At 44.4% G+C, this 22070-nt stretch overlaps 1 protein-coding gene across 1 annotated transcript in view; it reads left to right on the forward strand.

Moving 5' to 3' along the window:
* Positions 1-631: 631 nt before the first annotated feature.
* The window catches only part of LOC126355302 (POU domain, class 3, transcription factor 3), a 37214-nt gene continuing 15775 nt past the window's right edge, over positions 632-22070 (forward strand). Inside the window, exons 1-2 of the mRNA XM_050005594.1 lie at positions 632-657; positions 21332-21722. Coding sequence (XP_049861551.1) covers positions 632-657; positions 21332-21722 — 417 coding nt within the window. The remainder of the gene's footprint in view (positions 658-21331; positions 21723-22070) is intronic.

A 22070-nucleotide genomic window follows, 5' to 3' on the forward strand; every position in this document is an offset into this window, starting at 1 on the left:
CACAAAAGGTCTGACAGTCTGGATGCTAGTCACTGCTGGGTCATAATTCCACCACCCAAGCGCCTTCGCAGTTATTGTAGTGGGGACGAGAATGTTTAGTCCAAATCTTGGTGGTGTAAACTGTGATCCTCATAAATACTGTAGTATGGGACAAGAACAGTGTCATCGAATTGCTTAAGACTGTGGGGAACAACGAAGTGTGATCGACGTACTCAGGTAATGCAAACGTAGGACCTTCATTAAATAAAAAAATGAAATAACAATTTCCAAGAACGCGAAGCTGCATTACACTGTCAGTTTTATAGTTAAGCACTGAAGCAGTGGAATTTTCTAGCAGGCAAACCGCTGACTGGAATGTACTTGCGTCTAATCACTGATATTCCACTGGAATGTCCACAAGACGCTGGTAATGGTGTCCCATGAGGCCGTGGCTCGGAGATGAATAATAAATGAAGCGGAGGATTCACTCAGCAGTGTCCTGGCGTTTGCACCTGGTAGCGGTTGCTCTTCAGTCGACAGTTTGTGATGGAGTCCAATTAATGGACGGCTACGCGTGGCCAGCGTAGAGCATGAAGAATCGTGTGTGCTTAGTGATAGACTGAGGAACAGCTGGGCGCAGTCGGCATAGAGCATGGAACATGTTGTGTACTCGGCGAAGTAAGTCCGATAGTGGTGCCTGTAAGGTTGAGAACATTCTGCAAAAAAGTCAGCGGGAAACCTATATACCCTCCTGGGGAAAGGATGCCGATGGAGGCAAGTGATTCTCGGAAGTGAGGAGCGCGTTTTGCGGCAATTTTTAAGTCTCCGACGGTGAGGCTGGTGCCACACGGTATCGTGACGATTGCTGGACGTTCCTGCGTGAAGAACCTTGCGTCTCTCTGTTCCTGCGTATTATTTTCGTATAACTCCAGAGGAAGAGTCGCTAGTGGGCCGGATCTGTGGTAAGACACAGTAACCAACTATATGGTAGGTGGCCATTTCACCAGGGGAGACTAGTACGTTCTGCAGGAGTGATTAGCATTTCAGTCACCTCAGTCCAGTATGTGTCCTGTTGCCTACTAGGCACAGGGTCCGCAATGGGCCCTGAAAAATAACTCCAGGCGTGATGGTATTGACGCGTATAAGGCGCGACTGGCGCCGTCCATGCTGCATTCATCTGGTTCCAAAGTTTATATGTGGTGGTTGGTATTGGAACACAGCATTGCGTGTCCCACACATTTTACTGTAACCTGGCCGGCCTGTGACACAGGAAGGCACACGTTGTGTAGCAAATTGTAGTTACGCACTGTCTATCTGAAAAATGGCGTTCTGGGGTGTTGTGCAGAAAGGGTGTGGCTACAGGTCGCAAGATGTCATTCACATAGGTCACACTGGTCACAGTGCCCTGAACAAGCACCAACTGTGATTTCTATTTGTACTCCAAGTAGCACCCCACACTATAAGGCCTTGAGTTGGCACTACATGTCTTGTGCGAATGCAGTCACTGTGATGCCGCCATCCCTGTCTGCGGTGGACCCAAATGCGGCCATCATTTTCAAACAAACTGAACCTGGGTTCGTCCGAAAACACTATGATTTCTGTCCTCAGTGACGTCCATTCATATACAATTGCCGTATAGCATGTTTCTGTAGGCGGAGAAGAAGACGATTCGCACGTTACCAGAGCCGTAATAAACTGAAATGAACTGTCACCCTTGACTGTGTACGATGTGTCCCACTGTTCAACTTTTAAGACGTAGCCTAGGAGCACGCACATTTGTCCCGCAATGCCATTCGGAATAGGTGTCGATTTTCCCTGGTGATGATTTTGGTGGTGCGACCTGATCTATCTCATCGTGTTCCACGGTTTCCTGAAAACCATTTCGCATATACCAGTTAATCTACCGAAACACTTCATCCCTCACGAGCAGCAATTTACCGGATGAATGCACCACATTCTCTCATGACTACAATGCGCTGCGTTTCAAACGCGTTGATTTGATGGCATGGCTCGCGCGTACTTCTGCGAGACATCGCACACGTCTGTTCGATTCACACTGATATATTACCGTCGGTTTATAGCGACAACGAGAAGCAGGCTCCTTTTACCGGCTGGTGGTACTGTGCGCGATTTCGATACTCATCTTGAACCTGCGGGCTGAAACGGTTCAAATGCTGATACATTACTTGCCATTCAAAATGTTACACCAAGAAGAAATATAGATGATAAACGGGTATTCATTGGACAAATATATTATACTGGAACTGACATGTGATTACATTTCCACGCAATTTGGGTGCATAGATCCTCAGAAAGCGGGACCCAGAACCACCACCTCTGGCCAGTAATAACGGCCTTAATACGCCTGGGCATTAAGGCAAACAGAGCTTGGATGGCGTGTACAGGTACAGCTGCCCATGCAGCTTCAACACGATACCAAGAGTAGTGACTGACTTATTGTGACGAACCAGTTGCTCGGTCACCATTGACCCGACGTTTTCAATTGGTGAGAGATCTGGGGAATGTGTTGGCCAGGGCAACAGTCGAACATTTTCTGTATCCAGAAAGATCCGGACATGACTTGCAACACGCAGTCGAGCATTATCCTGCTGAAATGTAGAGTATCGGAGGGATCGAATGAAGGGTAGAGACACGGGTAGTAACACATCTGAAATGTAACGTCCACTCTTCAAAGTGCTGTCAGTGCGAACAGGAGGTGGCCGAGACGTGTAACCAATGGCACCCCATACCATCACGCCGGATGGTACGCCAGTATGGCGATGACGAATACACGCTTCCAATTTGCGTTCAGCACGATGTCGCCAAACACGAATGCGACCATCATGATGCTGTAACCAGAACCAGGATTCATCCGAAAAAATGATGTTTTGGCATTCGTGCACCCAGGTTCGTCGCTGAGTACACTATCGCAGGCGCTCCTGTCTGTGATGCAGAGCCGTGGTCTCCGAGCTAATAGTCCATGCTGCTGCAAACGTCGTCGAACTGTTCGTGCAGATGGTTGTTTCCTTGCAAACGTCCCCTTCTTTTGACTCAGGGATCTAGACGTGGCTGTACGATCCGTTACAGCCATGCGGATAAGATAACTGTCATCTCGACTGCTAGTGATACGAGGCCGTTGGGATCCAGCACGGCGTTCCGTATTATCCTCCTGAACCATCCGATTCCATATTGTGCTATCAGTCATTGCATCTCGACCAACGAGAGCAGCAATGTCGCCATACGATAAACCGCAATCGCGATAGGCTACAATCCGACCGTTATTGAAGTCGGAAACGTGATGGTACGTATATCTCCTCCTTACACGAGGCATCACAACAACGTTTCACCGGGCAACGGAGGTCAAATGCTGTTTGTGCATGACAAATCGGTTGGAAACTTTCCTCATGTCAGCACGCGTTAGGTGTGGCCACCGGCGCGAACCTTGTGTGAGTGCTCTGAAAAGCTAATCATTTGTATACGCCAGCATTTTCTTCCTGTTGGTTAAATTTCGCGTCTGTAGCACGTCATCTCTGTGGTGTAGCAATTTTAATGGCCAGTAGTGTAATTTCGGCAGAACATTCCGATGAACATGTCCTGTGAATATGAACGTACTATCTCTAGTCGTTCGAAGTGAACTGTTTTTTTCTGAATTACAGTGTACTTCTGGAAATTTAAAGTTATCACCGAAAACAGCATCAGCGAATACTGGGCTCAGCTGGGTACACTTCCGACGCAAACTCAGGAGACAATTACCATAGCGACAGGGGAAAATTAGAGGCACTATTAGTGGAGAACGTGGCATACACTGAGGTGAAAAAACTCTTGGCAAAGTGATGTGCACATATACAGATGGCGGGTGCACATATACCGTGCATTGGCGGAGCTGTCATTTGTACTATTGTGATTCATGTGATAACGTGTCCGAAGTGATTATGGCCTCACAACGGGAATTAACAGTAGTTTAACGCGGAATGGTGGTTGGAGATAGACGCATTGGGTATTCCATTTCGGAGATCATCAGGGAATTTAATATTCCAGATCCACAGCGTTAACAGTGTGTAAAAAATACCAAATTTCCGGCATTACGTCTCACCAATGACAACGCAGTAGCCGACGGTCTTCACTTAATGTCCGAGAGGAATGGCGTTTGCTAACATACAAACAACACTGCGTGAAATAACTGCAAATATCGATGTGGGACGTATCCTTTAGAACGATGCTGCGAAATTTGGCATTAATGTACTCTGGCTTTGATTACAGCACGACCTAGCCTGCAGCGCCTCTCTTGGGTTCGTGGCCATATCGGTTGAACTCGACTGGAAAATCGTGGGTTGGTCAGATTAGTCCAGATTTCTGCTTGTAAGAGGTAATGATAGGGTTCGAGTGCGGTCCTGACATAACATAGTCATGGACCCAGGTTATCAACAAGGCACTGTACAAGCTCGTGGAGGCTCCATGATCGTGTGGGCTGTGCTTACATGGCATGGGCTCTGTCCTCGGGTACAACTGAATCCATCACTGTATGGAAATAGTTATGTACGGCTACCTGTAGACTGTACCCGTTGTCTAGGGATAGCGTCTTTGATTCATAATCAAAACGTCTTCGGTCGCTGGATCGAAACCCGCCACTGCCTAAATTTTGATAAATAATCAGCATTGGCGACCGAAGACTTCCGGCATAAGAAGTCAGCCTCATTCTGCCAACGGCCTTGTCAAAGAGGGCGGAGGAGTGGATAGAGGTTCAGGGCACTCTCTTGACCTAGGGGTGGGAAATTGCCTTAAAGGCGGAAGAATCTGCAATAATCAACGACATGAGGATGCAGAAGGCAATGGAAACCACTGCATTAAAGACACGTAACGCGTATCCACAGGACATGTCGCCTGTAGTTGAAGAAGTGTCATGATGATCTCTCCATTGGCAAAAGATTCCGGAATAATCCCCCATTCGGATCTCCGGGAGGGGACTGCCAAGGGGGAGGTTACCATGAGAAAAAGATTGAATAATCAAAGAAAGGATAATGTTCTACGAGTCGGGGCGTGGAATGTCAGAAGCTTGAACGTGGTAGGGAAACTAGAAAATCTGAAAAGGGAAATGCCAAGGCTCCATCTAGATATAGTAGGGGTCAGTGAAGTGAAGTGGAAGGAAGACAAGGATATCTGGTCAGATGAGTATCGGGTAATATCAACAGCAGCAGAAAATGGTATAACAGCTTTAGGATTCGTTATGAATAGGAAGGTAGGGCAGAGGGTGTGTTACTGTGAACAGTTCAGTGACCGGGTTGTTCTAATCAGAATCGACAGCACACCAATACCGACAACGATAGTTCAGGTATACATGCCGACGTCGCAAGCTGAAGATGAACAGATAGAGAAAGTGTATGCGGATATTGAAAGGGTAAAGCAGTATGTAAAGGGGGACGAAAATCTAATAGTCATGGGCGACTGGAATGCAGTTGTAGGGGCAGGTGTAGAAGAAAAGGTAACAGGAGACTATGGGCTTGGTACAGGGAATGAAAGAGGAGGAATACTAATTGAGTTCTGTAACAAGTTTCAGCTAGTAATAGCGAATACCCTGTTCAAGAATCACAAGAGGAGGAGGTATACTTGGAAAAGGCCGAGAGATACGGGAAGATTTAAATTAGATTACATCATGGTCAGACAGAGATTCCGAAATCAGATACTGGATTGTAAGGCGTACCCAGGAGCAGATATAGACTAAGATCACAATATACTAGTGATGAAGAGTAGGCTGAAGTTCAAGACATTAGTCAGGAAGAATCATACGCTAAGAAGTTGGATACGAAAGTTCTAAGGAATGACGAGATACGTTTGAAGTTCTCTGACGCTTTAGATACAGCAATAAGGAATAGCGCAGTAGGCAACACAGTTGAAGAGGAGTGGACGTCTCTAAAAAGGTCCATCACATAAGTTGGGAAGGAAACCATAGGTACAAAGAACGTAGCTGCGAAGAAACCATGGGTAACAGAAGAAATACTTCAGTTGATTGATGAAAGGAGGAAGTACAAACATGTTCCGGGAAAATCAGGAATACAGAAAGCTGAGGAATGAAATAAATAGGAAGTGCAGGGAAGCTAAGACGAAATGGCTGCAGGAAAAATGTGAAGACATCGAAAAGTTATGATTGTCGGAACGTCAGACTCAGCATACAGGAAATTCAAAACCACCTTTGGTGATATTAAAAGCAACGGTGATAACATCAAGAGTGCAACGGGAATTCCACTGTTAAATGCAGAGGAGAGAGCAGATAGGTGGAAAGAATACACGGAAAGCCTCTATGAGGGTGAAGATTTGTCTGATGTGATAGAAGAAGAAACAGGAGTCGATTTAGAAGACATAGGGGATCCTGTATTACAATCGCAATTTAAAAGAGCTTTGGATTACTTACGGTCAAATAAGGCAGAAGGGATAGATAACATTCCATCAGAATTTCTAAAATCATTAGGGGAAGTGGCAACAAAACGACTATTCACGTAGGTGTGTAGAATATATGAGTCTGGCGACATACCATCTGACTTTCGGAAAAGCATCATCCACACAATTACGAAGACGGCAAGAGGTGACAAGTGCCAGAATTATCGCTCAATCGGCTTAACAGCTCATGCATCGAAGCTGCTTACAAGAATAATATACAGAAGAATGGAAAAGAAAATTGAAAATGCGCTAAGTGACAATGAGTTTGGCTTTAGGAAAAGTAAAGGCACGAAAGAGGCAATTCTGACGTTACGGCTAATAATGGAAGCAATGCTAAAGAAAAATCAAAACACATTAATAGGATTTGTCGACCTGGAAAAGCGTTCGACAATATAAAATGCTGCAAGCTGTTCGAGATACTGAAAAAAGTAGGGGTAAGCTATAAGGAGAGACGGGTCATATATAATATGTACAACAACCAAGCAATATACGAAGTGCTCGTATTAAGAAGGGTGTAAGACGAGGCTGTAGCCTTTCACCCCTACTCTTCAATCTATACATCGAGGAAGCAATGATGGAAATAAAAGAAGGTTCAGGAGTGGAATTAAAATACAAGGTGAAAGGATATCAATGATCGATTCGCTGATGACATTGCTATCCTGAGTGAAAGTGAAGAAGAATTAAGTGATATGCTGAACGGAATGAACAGTCTAATGAGTACACATTATGGTTTGAGAGTAGATCGGAGAAAGACGAAGGTAATGAGAAATAGCAGAAATGACAACAGCGAGAAACTCAACGTCAGGATTGATGGTCATGAAGTCAATGAAGTTAAGGAATTCTCCTACCTAGGCAGTAAAATAACCAATGACGGACGGAGCAAGGAAGACATCAAAAGCAGACTCGCTATGGCAAAAAAGGCATTTCTGGACAAGAGAAGTCTACTAATATCAAATACCGGTCTTAATCTGAGGAAGAAACTTCTGAGGATGTACGTCTGGAGTACAGCATTGTATGGTAGTGAAACATGGAGTGTGGGAATACCGGAACAGAAGAGAATCGAAGCATTTGAGATGTGGTGCTATAGACGAATAGACGAATGTTGAAAATTAGGAGTACTGATAAGGTAAGGAATGAGGAGGTTCTACGCAGAATCGGAGAGGAAAGGAATATGTGGAATACACTGATAAGGAGAAGGGGCAGGATGATATGACATCTGCTAAGACATGAGGGAATGACTTCCATGGTACTAGAGGGAGCTGTAGAGGGCAAAAACTGTAGAGGAGGACAGAGATTGGAATACGTCAAGCAAATAATTGAGGACGTAGGTTGCAAGTGCTACTCTGAGATGAAGAGGTTAGCACAGGAAAGTAATTCGTGTTTCAGTCAGTAGAAAAAAAAAAAAGACACCTGAAGACCATTTGCAGCCATTCATGGAATTCATGTTCAGAAACAACGGTGGAATTTTTATGGATGACTATGCAACATAAAATTTGTCTGAATAACGTTCTGGACATTTCGATGATTAGGTTTAGTTTGTGGTTTGCTCAATTGCGCTGTCGTCAGCACCCGTTCCAATTTTTACACAGTCCAGTTTATTTTTACTCAGTCCAATCTAGCCACTGTCATGAATGACGATTATGATATGATGAGGACAACACAAGCTCCCAGTTCTTGGGCAGAGACAATCCTCAACCCTGCAAGAATCGAACGCGGGGACCCGCGATCCCGAGGAGCAACTCTGGCCACTAGACCATGAGCTGCGGACTGGAAAATTCAAGCTACTGATTTGGAGACTCACATAGGCCAATATGAACCCCATCGAACATTTATGGGACATAATCGAGTTTGTGCACAATATCTTGGGCCAGGAACACTTTCGCAATTATGGACGTCTATAGAGGCAGCAGGAGACTTCCAACGAATTGTTGAGTCCATGTCACGTAGATTTCCAGCACTACAATGGGAGAAAGCAAATCCGACTTTATGTGAAGAGGTATCCAGTGACTTTTGTCCCCTCAATTTAAACGCACAATTCAGGGACGTCTCGAGCTAAATCGTAATAACTGAACAACAGGTGATCAGCAAGTATCAGAATAAAAATGTTGATTTAGACTAAATTATAACAGGGACATAAACTTACTGGCTGTAAGAGCACTATCTGGTGCAGAACATCTGACTTACGTAATCCTTAGCCTTCACTATGCCATACTGAAGCACATGATGACAGAAGATAATGAGATAAGATACGACGAAAGTCCAAGAGAAAGTTCTCTCTCGTTGCCGGACCATCCTTTAACTCCTTATAGTCATTTGATGTACTAGCTGTCTCACGTGTCGTCCTCTGTTTCAGGCTGGTGACGAGCGCTGGGTCCTGCCACAAGCCTGGATACGCCTTATGGGTCCCTTGAGCCCGGTAAGTGTTTCTTAAGTAGGCTCCTAACGCTTTATCACCTTAGTAGTCTTCACTACAAACAGCTTTCCTCTCTGCAATAAGATATTATTTGTAGTACAGTACTATACTGGTTGGCACAAAATCCCGATCGTAGATCGTAGGAATCCACATGAATGCTAAGTTGAAGAACAGGAGACAAAGCAGCATAATCGTAGTACAAAATCATTATGTTTGTAGCTAAATTACACAATCTGAGCAGAAGTATGTGGGTACCTTTTAGCAGATATTAACATGAGGGGTGTTCATCTTTCGTTTTTATGACCGTCTGCACTCGGTTAGGGTCAAGTGTCTCATTATCTACAGAGGAATGACAGCCCATTCTCTTTCAAGGGCCAAGATCAGAGGAGGCAGTAACGAAGGAAATCCCAGAAATATACAATTGGATTCGTATTGGGACTCTGTACAGGCCAGTCCATTTCAGTAATGACTCATAATTGCTGTTTTATGACATCTGGCATTAGCAAGCTGCTACAAAAAAATTATCATCTCCTAACCGTTTCTCCGCTGCATGCAGTACTTCCTGCTGCCAAATTTGTCCATTTATTTCCGCATTTAGCGTTACCTTATCTGGGAGATACAACCTAATACCGTAAGAGCACCTCCTTAGTGCTTCACTGTTGACACCATACAGTTGCAGATAATTTTCTCCAGGAATCAGGCAAGCTCAAACACTTTCTGTTGCGCATAGGTTCAAAATAGGTTTCTGTTGTTAACATGATAACATTTGCCATAGTCAGCGATGGTGAGAACGTGGTGCCTTAACCCCCTATAACTCATTCTCTAGGATTTTCGTGCAGCTGTACCTAGAAAATTATTTTAATTTAAGTTTGCTATTTCTTAAATTTTCTGTCACTATTGTAAACGTCCCATAAAAATAGTTGAATGGTGGTTTCTAACGACTGACGGTGGAGCGGTGGAGCGTAAATCATAATTTGTGTCTACCTTCTTGTGTCTAGAACTCGGAAAAGATTCTTTTGAGATGTTTGGCCTTCTTTGCATGAGGTAGGACCATTACGTACCTGAAATGTGAGCGCCATTTTGAAATAATTTTAAGTAAAATGGCTGAAATTAATTTTAAAGTTACCGCAAAACTTGAAGCATGCGTAATAATATCTGAATCTCATTACATGCAAATCAGTTCTGCTTCATTTTTTATGAGAGGTGGAAATATTAAGTGAATAAATTTAGTGAAAATGTAAACTTCTGGATGTGTCCAAAAGCAGCACGATCTTTGAGGCTGCCATTTATTGCGCCTCAGAAAGAATAACATTGCTAACTGCAAGCTAAGTCGCCTAATTAAAGTGAAACAAATATTCAAGGCTTACGCCGCAGCCACTTGTAATTCGCTGCATTTAACTTTTCTTGTACACTAACAAGAAGAGTTGGGTTTCATAGTAACTGCTTTGAGAATAAAAACCCAATGCATTACGTGCAACGTCGACAACAAGCAGTTCTACGTTTATGGGGCTTACATGTGTTCATGCACAGTACACTTCGCTTTCAATTGTTTCCTCTTTAGTTTACCTTACTTTTTAACAGCGGCGTGTGAATCTATACCTATCAGGCTACAGCAGATGCCTGCAGAGACAGAGATGTGTCAATAAAAACAATAAGGAAATGTTCCTCCATATCAACCATCTACAGTATAGGCAACATAAACTCAAATTTTGGTATCATGCGTTCATGTTGAGTCTTTAAAGTCAAATTCCTTATCAGCGATAGAGGGATGGAGTTCGAAGTTTTTTTACCTTGTCCAACAATTTTTGACCTCAATTCTGGTAGGAGAACCAGTCTTCTTTTGATACCTCTTAAGGGACTGTTAAAAGGAAAAAGACGTGTTGACCGAACGCTACCAAATTGAAACTCCATGTCTACGGTTATGCTATTTATGTTTATGTGAAGTTATTTTCAACATATACCCCTCGGAAGAAATCTATTACTACAGATGGGGAATGGTGTGAGTTCATGATGGCTGATTTCCATTATTTTACTCTGATGATCGTTTCTGTAGGTCGACGTCAACAAAATATTTCCGCATTCCGAGGAGAAAATTGCTGATTGAAATTTCGTGAGAAGAGTGCGCCCCAACGAAAACCGCCTTTGCTTCAATGATGTCCACAACAAATCCTGTAAGATTTCATTGACAAGCTCTTCCCTACTTCGCGATTATACGAAACATGCTGCTCTTCTTTGAACTTTCATGATACACTTCGTCAATCCTATCTGGTAAGGATCCCATACCACGCAGCAGTATTCTAAAAGAGGACGAAAAAGTTAGGTCTGTTACATTTTCTGAGTTTTCTGCCAATAAAACCGAATCATTGGTTATCCCTCCCCACAACATTTTCTATGCATTCCTTTCAGTTTAACTTGTCGTAATTATAATTCCTAGGTATTTAGTTGAATTTACTGCCTTTTGATTTGACCGTTTTATCGTGTAAAGGAAGTTCCATGGATTCCTTTTAGCACTCATATGGTTGACGTCACACATTCCCTTATTTAGGGTAACTGAAAATTTTTGCACCATACAGATATCTTTCCTAAATCGTTTTGCAATTTGTTTCTATCTTCTGATGATAAACGACTGCATCGTCTCGAAACAACCGAAGACAGCTTTTCAGATTCTCTCCTACATCGTTTGCATAGATAAGGAATGGGAATGGGCCTATAAAGCTACCTTGGGAACTTTCCGTCAATTTCTACGTACTGTGACCTCTCTGATAGGAAATCGTGAATCCCGTCACATAACTGAGACGATATTTCATTAGTGGTGCAGTATCAAAAGGTTTTCTGGAAATGTAAAAATACAGAATCTATTTCAAATGCCTTCTCAACAGTATTCGTCAACTTGGAGTGAGTAAAGACCTACTTCAAACTTGCTAAGGCTTTCGTGGCCACATGTTGACAAACTACTGGCTTCAGTAGCGGGTTCTTCGGCCGACATTCATCTCATGATTTTACTAACGTTTCTCCAGCACGAGTGGCTGGCATTGTCAAAGGTCCACCCTCTATTGGTGGTGGTGAACTGGGACCGACCATCCGGTCGTGAATTCTTAAAGCTTCTTTCCTTGGTGTGTCGTAGGTTAAGCAGCCTATACTGCTGTTTGTACAGCTGTCTGTGGACTTTACTTTCTTCTGATTTACGGATTTCCTTCTTCGTGTCACTGGTTTTGGGCTTCTTGCTTCTTTTGCTGCTGGTGTGTGTTTGCTACTGTGATTTAATGAATGAGTTGTGGCCCCCTGAAAATATTCTAAGTTCAGAGTTGGCCTGGCAGCATTGTCCGCTCGGAAAGCCAGGGCTCGTCAGTAATCGGGCTCGTCAGTAATCGGCCTCGTCAGTAATCGAACTTTAGCCGTAGGTAGAGGGGTAGCCCCAGCGTGTAGTCCAGGCCGACCGCATGGCAGGAAATTCCATGTTGACCCTGTGTCGATGACTGAGCTTTGTGTTGGTGAAGATTTGTATGCTAGGAGTGCCAAAGATGGCGGACTTTGTGAAACCTTAATGGCAGACATTTCATTGTTCACGTAGAAATTAATAATATCCAGAGGAATCATGATACCTTAAAAACAAACATTTACATTACCATTATTTGCACGACAATTGTGACGGTGTAACTATATTTTCAATATCTTTATTAGTTTAAGGTTTAGTATCTGACTGTAAATTATACAAGCAACACTCAGCAACGAATTTTCTAAATCCAAACAGTTCGTCCGATTTTGTCAGTCGACGTATCTTTGGAAAGATATTAGTGAAACCCTACATTTGTATGAATTACAGGCATCTAACTTGAATAGTACATGAGAAATTGGAGGTTAAAGTGGACGATTACTATTGATCGTGTCAGGCAGTAAGTACTCCACAGCTACAGGAAAAAAACGGTAGCAGCATGCTTATAAATACATTTATCCGTCTATGTCCTTGTTTATAACTGATATATACGACTCATGAAGAAATTTTCAAATATTTACTGTGTTTTAGAAAGCACATAGGCATTAAGCTACATGCTACTTTTGCTTCTGTTCCATTGTTATACGTTTATTTAATTTGTTTATGTACTTAATAATGTGTGTTGGAGCGTGTTTATGGTCAAGCCGTATGAATACTTACTTAACTTCAATTTATTTAAATGTAAATCCAGTATTTCGTTTATGTTTCAATATGTCTGTGGGTGTGCTTTGGCTTGGAGACATGGCGGGAGCACTCAAGCCAATCAGAGCGCTCGTTACTACAGTAGGCGACTACATAAATCAATTCAGACACTGTATGGAAGTGTGGCAGGAGCATCGGTCACACAGGACACGAGAGGATTATGGACTGGAAGGCATGACAAACTGTCGAAGGAAATACTTGGAGAGTGCTGAACAGTTTGCGAGTGGTCGCAGGAGATAGAAATACTTCGTAATGCCGACTTGTGCACTTCTGAGATTTCCATAGCTTCTGCAGTTAAGACGTAGTATGCATTTAGGAGCGAATATCTAGCGAGCTATGTTGTTGTTCATAACTTATTACTTGAAGTAGGAGTCTATTGCGTCCCTGTTATACAACATGTATTTTATTTAATTGCTGGACGACCGACACCAATAAGTGTTGCAGTAATAAATGGCATTCTTAAAGATACCCCTCCTATCGTACTCATCATTTAAAGTCGTTAAAATAGTACCTGCAGACTTTATTTAATTTCAATCTTTCATTCATAAATTTTTATGTCACATTCAGAATTCCCAGTTGCAGTGTAATAGGAACCTTCGACCATTTTATTCATGTGTGCATTCATATTGTATGCTGTAGACTCAACACTTTTTGGCATGTACTGCGGCAACTACGTATCACAGCCCCTAGACCACAAAACCAGCCAAAACCTTTAATATTTTAATTCTAAGTCTGAGGGGAAGTAGTTGAGGGCCACATTTTTTCGTGAAAGCTCGCACTTCCCGCACAGAAGGTCCGGCCAACGTGTGGTTGGTCGCCTTGGTTCTCAAGGCCACTGACAAGTTGATTGTCAGATTCTGTCGTTTGGGCTAAGAAACTTGCAGCTAGTTGCTGGAAGCGCTATTTAAGCGGTGGTACTCCGGTAACTTCGAGTAGTTCCTTCGTGGGTAAGTCACGTGGCAGGTGCAGCGCAAGCCTGAGGGCTTTGTTCTGCACGGTTTGTAGCAGCTTCACTGATGTGTCGGTCGCGTTTCTCGAGACTACGGCAGCGTATTCCAACACTGGCCTTAAGTGTGTCAGATACAGTGTTCTGCCACAGTGTGGAGGTAGTGTTGAATCAGTGTGCAGCAGCGGGTACAGAAGGCGCGTCCGAGCCAGCACCTTTGCCCACACCCCCCGAACATGCGCCTTCCACGTCGGGCGCCTGACCAGTTAACGCCGATGACCGACCAGTGCGTGACCATGGGATGGGGCCACCCATGATCAGCACCGGCCTGATGTCCGCCGGCACCTTCTTCCGCGTCAAAATTTCATCCGCCATTTGGCGGCTCAAGCTCCGAGCTCGTTGGAGCCGAGCTGACGGCCGCAGACCATATGTACCTGGCGCTCCAACGTCCGAGAGCTCCTCCGTTGTCATTTCCGGTGCGGTTCTTCTCTTGCTACGTGCGACTGTCGTTCGGTGCAGCACGGGAAGCGAGGATCCGTTCTCCTTAAGGCTTAAGGCTTGCTAAATCACGGTAATATCTTCAACGACAGAAAAGAAAGCCTTAAGGTGAACTGATACTGGCTTCCCGTGCTGCAACGAACGACCGTCGCAGGTAGCAAGAGGGGAACCACACAGGAAGTGACAGCGGAGAAGCCCTCGTATGTTGCTACTCTAGGTACATATAGTCTGCGGCTGCGAGATCGGCTCCAGTTCACCACCGGTAATGGAGGGTGAAGCTTTGACAATTCCACCCACTTGTGTTGGTGAAACGTCAGATAAATCATCACACGAACGTTGGCCGTAGAACCTCAGACAGAAGTAAATACGCAGTTTGTCAAAGAGTTATTTGTGTTTCACAAGAACGATGTTTCCTTAATTCATGTTCCCTCCAGGAATTCCCATTTGAGTTCCCTTCCCGACAGATCATTTATGTACACAGAAAATAATGGCGGTTCTATCAGTCGTCTCTCGCGTATCCCTGCTGCTGATGCATGATTTTGAGCATGAACTGACCTCTCGATTCTGTTCAATAAATGTCCGACGCAGTTCACGTCGGGCGATATAGGTGGCCTAATCATTCGCTCGATTTGTTCATAATGTTCTTCAAACCAGTCGCGAACAATTATGGCCCATGTGGGGGGACCTACTGAGTGGCTGCAGATGGTCTTAAAGTAGCTCAACATAAACATTTCCAGTCAACGATAGGCTCAGTTGGACCAGAGGACGAAGTCCTTTCCATGTACACACAGGCGACACTATCAGGGAGACGCCACCAACTTTCACAGTGCATTGTTGACAACTGCGTCGATGATTTCGTGGGATCTGCGCCATACACGAAACCTACCATCAGATCTTACCAAATGAAATCCGGACTCACCGAACCAGACCACTGTTTTTCAGTCGTCTAGAGTGAAACAGTTATGGCCACAAGCCTGGGAGAGGCGCTGCAGACGATTTGCTGCTAGCAAAGACACTAGCGTGGGCCTCCTGCTGCTACAACCAATTAACAACAACACCAGCACTGTCCTAACTGATACGTTCATTGTGTGTCCCACATTGATTTCTGTCGTTATTTCAAGCATTGTTACTTCATGCAGTGTCTCTGCTATCACTCGTTAAGTTAAGCACGTCGGCCATTGCATTTTCCATGATCAGAGTTGATGCTTGAAATTTCGTATTCTCGGCACACTCTTGACACTCTGGATTTCGAAATACTGAATTCCGCTAACAATTTCTGAAAGACAATGTCCCGTGCGTCTAGCTCTAACTACCACTCCGCGTTCAACGTCTCTTAATTTCCGTCGTGCGTCCATATTCATGTCGTAAACCCTTTCACAAATAACACCGCAATACACATCGCAGCTCTGCCAATGCATCGCGCTTTCATAAATTGTCTACGAGATACTGCTGCCATTTGAATTTATGCGTATCACTGTCCCACGAGTTCTGTCTCCTCCGTCGGTCTCTGAGGCCGAGCGGTTCTAGGCTCTTCAGTCCGGAACCGCGCTGCTGCTACTGTCTCAGGCTCGAATCCTGTCTCGATCATGGATGTGTGTCATGTCCTTAGGTTAGTTTGGTGTAAGTAGTTCTAAGTCTAGGGGACGCTGATTTAAGTCGCATAGTGCTTAGAGACCTTTATTCTGTCTCATGTGCGTTTACTGAAGACGCAAACAGTGCAGTGAAAGGTTGGTTCAAAAGTGCGAATAAAATTCTGCGTGAAAGGATATAGACTACAAAATTGACTAATTTCATTGCTCAGGTCTATGGAATTAATGGGCTAGCTGAAATGATTGAACAGTTTATTGGGCATATAATACGGATTGGTAGTAAATCAAAGGAAATTCATTGCTCTTAGGGGCTGGAGAAGTGATGTAAGTGAGCAACTTTGCATCGCAATTTAGGAATGTAGCGAAGGAATTGTGCTCGGCTGATTGTCTAGCACAGTCGAAGAGAGAAATCGTCGTTAGTAGAAGTAGAGTGGTACCAAATACGGGACTTAACTCGAGAAAGAAATTTCTGAGAATGGACGTCTGGAGCTCAACACTGTGTGGAAGTAAATCATAGACTTCGAAAAGACAGTAGTGAAGCGTTGGAGATGTAGTGTTATAATGATAGTAAATATTTCGTGAAGTACTATAAAATGGGAAGGATTTCGTAAAATTGGCGAGTAAAATAACTTCCATTGCAATAAACATGCACAAGGTAAAGATTGTAAAATAAATATAAATAAGTGAGAACATTCGACAATTAAAAAAAAATATGAAAACGGATTGCAGAGCAGTTTGCTCCATTTTGTGTTTCCTCTCCTTTGAAATTAGACGTCGTCATAATGTGACGTTAAAATTGTGTAGCGTTGGAGTATTAAAATTCCTGCTTTGCCTGCTACTAACAGCACTTTGCGTGGCCCGATTCAGACATAACTGTGTCTGCAGTCTTCTACCAAGTTCTACCCACCTCCGTAGAGACTCTCCCAGAACGCTGTGAAACAGCTGTGAGTTTGCCTTCTCCAAACCATAAGGATGTTCCTGATCAGGACCAGTTTCCGTCTTTTCCAGGATACTCCCACAACTGACCTTTGAGCTGGTTCATAGATTGCAAAGGGTAAAATATATGATGGTGCCCTGGTAGCCTCGGTTGTATATCCTAGTTTATTGTAGCATGTACTTTTAATCTGTCACGTGTGATCAGGAGGGAGTTTACGGTTTCAGTCTTAATATGGTGGTTTGTTAGGTTGACAGCGCCTGAGAGCATCATGGGTACTCCAATACGTCCAGAGCAGGGTTACACTTGTACTAGCACTCTGTACTTGAGCTTCAGTACTTTTGTTCAATATGTCCTGATCATTTCCCTTGCTGACTACTGATGCAGTGCGTGTCAGCGTAAACATTTACTGTCCACCAAACATATTTAATTTGTTGTGTTTTAGTACAGTCAACCCAGCAACAAACTTAACGATGCCTTCACAGTGAAGTACAGGCAGCACTGTGGTTTGGTACCGTACACGGTGAGCACGAAGTAGACAAATGGAGCAGCAGCGTTACTCTCTTATAAACCGGTATCATCCTTCTTCGCAGAGAAGGATTGTAACTACACTAAATGATGATTTTCATAATATCCATTCCCAATAAGGTCTTGCAAAAAGCTGATACCAGCACTATTTTGTGGAGAAAAACTGCAGCATACTTCCGTGTGTGGAAAAGAAATAAAAGTTATTCATAAATAATGTATGTAAGGATCTGCAGCGTTTCGATGCTAGATATTTCGGTGCTGTTTGGGTATGTTAAACAGCCCACAAGATCTCCTAAAGATCTATGCATATTTGACAACATAAAACGCTTCGGTCCTTCCAGGCAACGTGAATACACTGCTACAGTTATTGCACATCCGAGAGAATTTCCATATATGCAACATTCTCCCTTTCATCTACCAGCTCAAGTCTCTTTCAATTGACCGAAAACATAATCAAATTGCCTCCCCAATGTAATGTGGTAATGGAGTTAGTTGGTTAGTTGGTTGATTTGCGGAAGGGGACCAAACAGCGAGGTCACCGGTCTCATCGGATTAGGAATGGACGGGGAACCATCCCGGTAGTTGCCTGAAGCGGTTTAAGGAACTCACAGAAAACCGAAATCATTGTGGCCGGACGCGTGTTTGAACGGTCGTCCTCCCAATCGCGAGTCCAGTATGGGGATGGAGTCAGTCACATCCACATATCAGTGTCGTATGCGTCCCTGCGTGCAAAGACTGCGTCATCCGGCTCTGTTCTGCAGCAGGAATGTCGACCGTAAGTAATAAATGTACGACCCTGCCCAACTGTATTGTACTTGCCAATGCTGTCGATAAAATCAGATGTTAAAACACCCCAAACAGCACGACAGTTTGTGAGGAAAAACGACCCCTTTAATACATGGAAGAACGCGATGCGTCTTCATTGATGCCTAGCAGAAGTTATACAAATAGTAATTATTAGTCGCAATCATGTACTGTCCTACGTTGACTTATAGACATTAGCGGTGTCTCTTCTGTCGGATATCTATAGTTCTATGTGCACCACTGCTCTTTGATAAAAACGTTTCAGTGCGGATGCGCAATCAATGTCCGAATTCCGACGGGAATCAGAAATCTGCGAGTAAGGGCTAATGAGCAGGGGTAGTTGCGGTGCGGCGAGCAGGAAGTTGAGAATTTGGGCCTGGCGGGGACCGTGTCCGAATGGAATTTTCACTCTCGCCGTTGCAGTCCCACAATGTCGAGTGCGATTGTAAGACATTATCTCCTTTCCATTTCTTTACGATTGCTTTTTCATTTCTTTCACAGCTAAATATTCATAGATGAACCTTATCTGTGACCCGGTTGTACGACGAAAATCCCATGACGGAGGTAACGCTGTTGCAGGAAACGGAAGTACGTCGGTAAGAAACCTTGTGCACATTACACGTGGTATGGATACTAACAGTGGTCATGGGACACGTTCCTCCTGGCAGCCTGGCTAGAGCTGATTGGGCGATTATACGCCACAATGTTGATCAGACGTTCACTTCTTTCACGGTCGCCCATTCCTGCCAGTGTACCTGTCTCGTCCAAACGTCGAAAGTCTGCTGCAGGCAGTAATTATATTTCCCGCTGCAGTCCGAGAAGCAACACACCTGCATTTGGTCGTGCAGAGCACGTCGTCCAACTTGCTACTGTAATAATGGCCTTTTTCTCAGCAACCGAAGTGTGAGAGGATTTGAGCCGAGTCCCTTGTGCTGGTTTCTGCACGGTCTGAATAAAACTTCCTGTAATCGAAACATCTTATTCTCATAGGTATCATACCCCTCATTTTGACAACATTTCTTTACTGAATTGAGCTGCTATATACATATTACTTTGCACATTGTTCGGAACAGTGTCATGTCGTCATAGTTTGAAGACAGGCAGTTGCGCTTTAGCCTTAAACTTGTTTTGGCCAGCTTTCAGAGCCTAACAAGGAAAATTTCCCATCGTACCCACTCAGACTTAGTGGTAAGATGCCGCAGCGGATAGCCCGTCGAAAACTGAACACAGGTCAAGGATGAAAACGGGAAGAAGTTGTACCGAATTGATGAGAAAGAAACAAAATCGAAATAATGAAGGGCCCCAACTCAGGATACCGGCACGGTAGCTCAGCGTGTTCGGTCAGAGGGCTGCGTGCTTTTTGTAATAAAAAAACTGAGTCAAGGAATCAACGATCCACTTGAACGGATGTCTTGTGACGTCCACCCAGACCCAAAGCAACGGACTATACCGATAAAAAAAAGGGTGTCGTGGTTATGTGGTCATGGTATTGGACTGCGACGGGGAAGATCCGTGATCAAATCTTCATTTGGCACAGTTTTAACCCCACAAAGCTATGAACCGTCCGTCCGGTCATTGACGTGTCTGCTAACTGAACCCAGATTTGTTACGACTTTTGCTTTCGGTTTTGGAAGTTTTGGCTCTAGAATTCCTGTGTCATATCATAGTTCATACCCATTTATTTGTTGTTTTCGTTTCTCTGAGCGGCCTCTGCTGCATCTCACTTGCTTTCACTATTCATCACATGTACTTGCGACGGTAATTTTTTTGCCACATGACTCATATTCTATAACAGATGTGTAGTACGACAATTACCAAGACTACAGAAGGAGAGCAGACATGTCAGTGTCAGGACGGAAAGTTAATAATTTTGCGAGAAGAAAATGGCACGAGAGTGATTTGAATACAGATCTGCTGCTTTGCTGTCCAACATCGTACCACACAACGACGACCCCGTGATTCTTGCAATATGCCCAATGTTACATATCTTGAGCTCGGACCGTTCACTCTACCTACCGGGTGATCAAAAAGTCAGTGTAAATTTGAAAACTTAATAAACCACAGAATAATGTAGATAGAGAGGTAAAAATTGAAACATGCTTGGAGTTACATGGGGTATTACTAGAACAAAAAAATCGTTATCAAGACTTTGACCTTCGAGGAAATGCGTGATTCTGGTTTTGTAACTGCTGTCGTGACGGGTGAGAAGTACCTCAATAAGTTACAGAATCGCATCATCCCCCGCCTGGCTGATAAACTCCTGTTGAAACGTGCGGTGTGTATGTAGGATGGCCCTCCACCCCATATTGCTAGATGCGTGAAAGATCTCTTGCGTGCGTCGTTTGGTGATGATCGCGTGCGCAGCCGCCAATTTCGTCATGCTTGGCCTGCCAGGTCCCCAGATCTCAGTCCGTGCGATTATTGGCTTTGGGTTTAACCTGAAGTCGCAAGTGTATTGTGATCGGCCGACATCTCTAGGGATGCTGAAGGACAACATCCGACGCCAATGCCTTACCATAACTCTGGACATGCTTTATACTGCTGTTGACATCATTATTCCTCGACTATACAGCTATTGTTGAGGAATGATGGTGGACATATTGAGCATTTCCTGTAAGGAACATCATCTTTGCTTTGTCTTACCTTGTTATGCTAATTATTGCTATTCTGATCAGATGAAGAGCCATCTGTCGGACGTTTTTTAACTTTCGTATTTTTTTTGGTTCTCATAAAACCCCATGTCATTCCAAGCATGTGTGTCTATTTGTACCTCTCTATCTACATTATTCCGTGATTTATTCAATTTTAAAATTTATACTGACTCTTTGGTCACCCGGCATTTCGCTTCTTTTTTCATAGTTCAGTACACATTCTTCCTGTTTTCGTGCTTCATTTGTGTTCAGCTTTTGACGGGCTATCCAATAAGTTGTTTTAGATCTAAATCTGTGAGGGGTGCGTTGGTGAGTGACCCTTGTAGGCAAATAGTACAGTAGTGCTCCAGGCTTGCCAACAGCAGCGCGCGCCAGGCCTGCCAACAGCAGCGACGCCCGGCTGGTGTGGTGTTGTCAGATGGAGCGCCGTGCCGTGCCGCAGGGCCGGCGGCGGTGGGCGGCGCACTCGCCTGGAACGCCAGCGCCGGCGGCGGCGCCGGGGGCGGCGGGGACGCTGGGGCCGGAGGGCCGTCGCCGGAGGAGGAGGGCCCGCCCATCTCGACGTCGGGGCCCGGCGTGGTGGTGCGCGCCGAGGAGGCGCTCATAGTTCTGCTGGTGCTGGTGCTGTGGCTGGCCGCCATCGCGCTCTTCTTCAACCGCTGGGGCAAGATCCGCATGCTGGAGCCGTACCAGCCCAAGTTCCAGCAGCAGCACCGCGTCAGCTGCCCCATGGTCGACATCAACGCCGTCCAGGTGAGGAGCACCGGACAGTCTACTCGTACACAGTACTTACGTGATGTAGCACCGTGCAACACTAACCAGGGAAGTAAATGACCTAGAACGCTCAGAACCGCACAAAAATGTGCATATATTATAAATCATTCGTCCAAAATAACAGTGGCAGAAGCCATTCGAATTCAAGTGTGCGCGTCTTAGCACGAGATCCATCTCAGTGATACTGTAAGTAGGCTGTTTAGGTTTTTGTGTTGGTAACGTTACGTAGCGCTCTGTATGAAAATCACTGGCTGTGCTGTGTGCAGTCTGTGGCTGGTTGGCATTGTTGGAATATTCGCTACTGTTGTGTTGGGCAGTTGGATGTGA

Source organism: Schistocerca gregaria, chromosome 3 (genome assembly GCF_023897955.1).
Source record: "Schistocerca gregaria isolate iqSchGreg1 chromosome 3, iqSchGreg1.2, whole genome shotgun sequence".
Taxonomy (NCBI): Eukaryota; Metazoa; Arthropoda; class Insecta; order Orthoptera; family Acrididae; genus Schistocerca; species Schistocerca gregaria.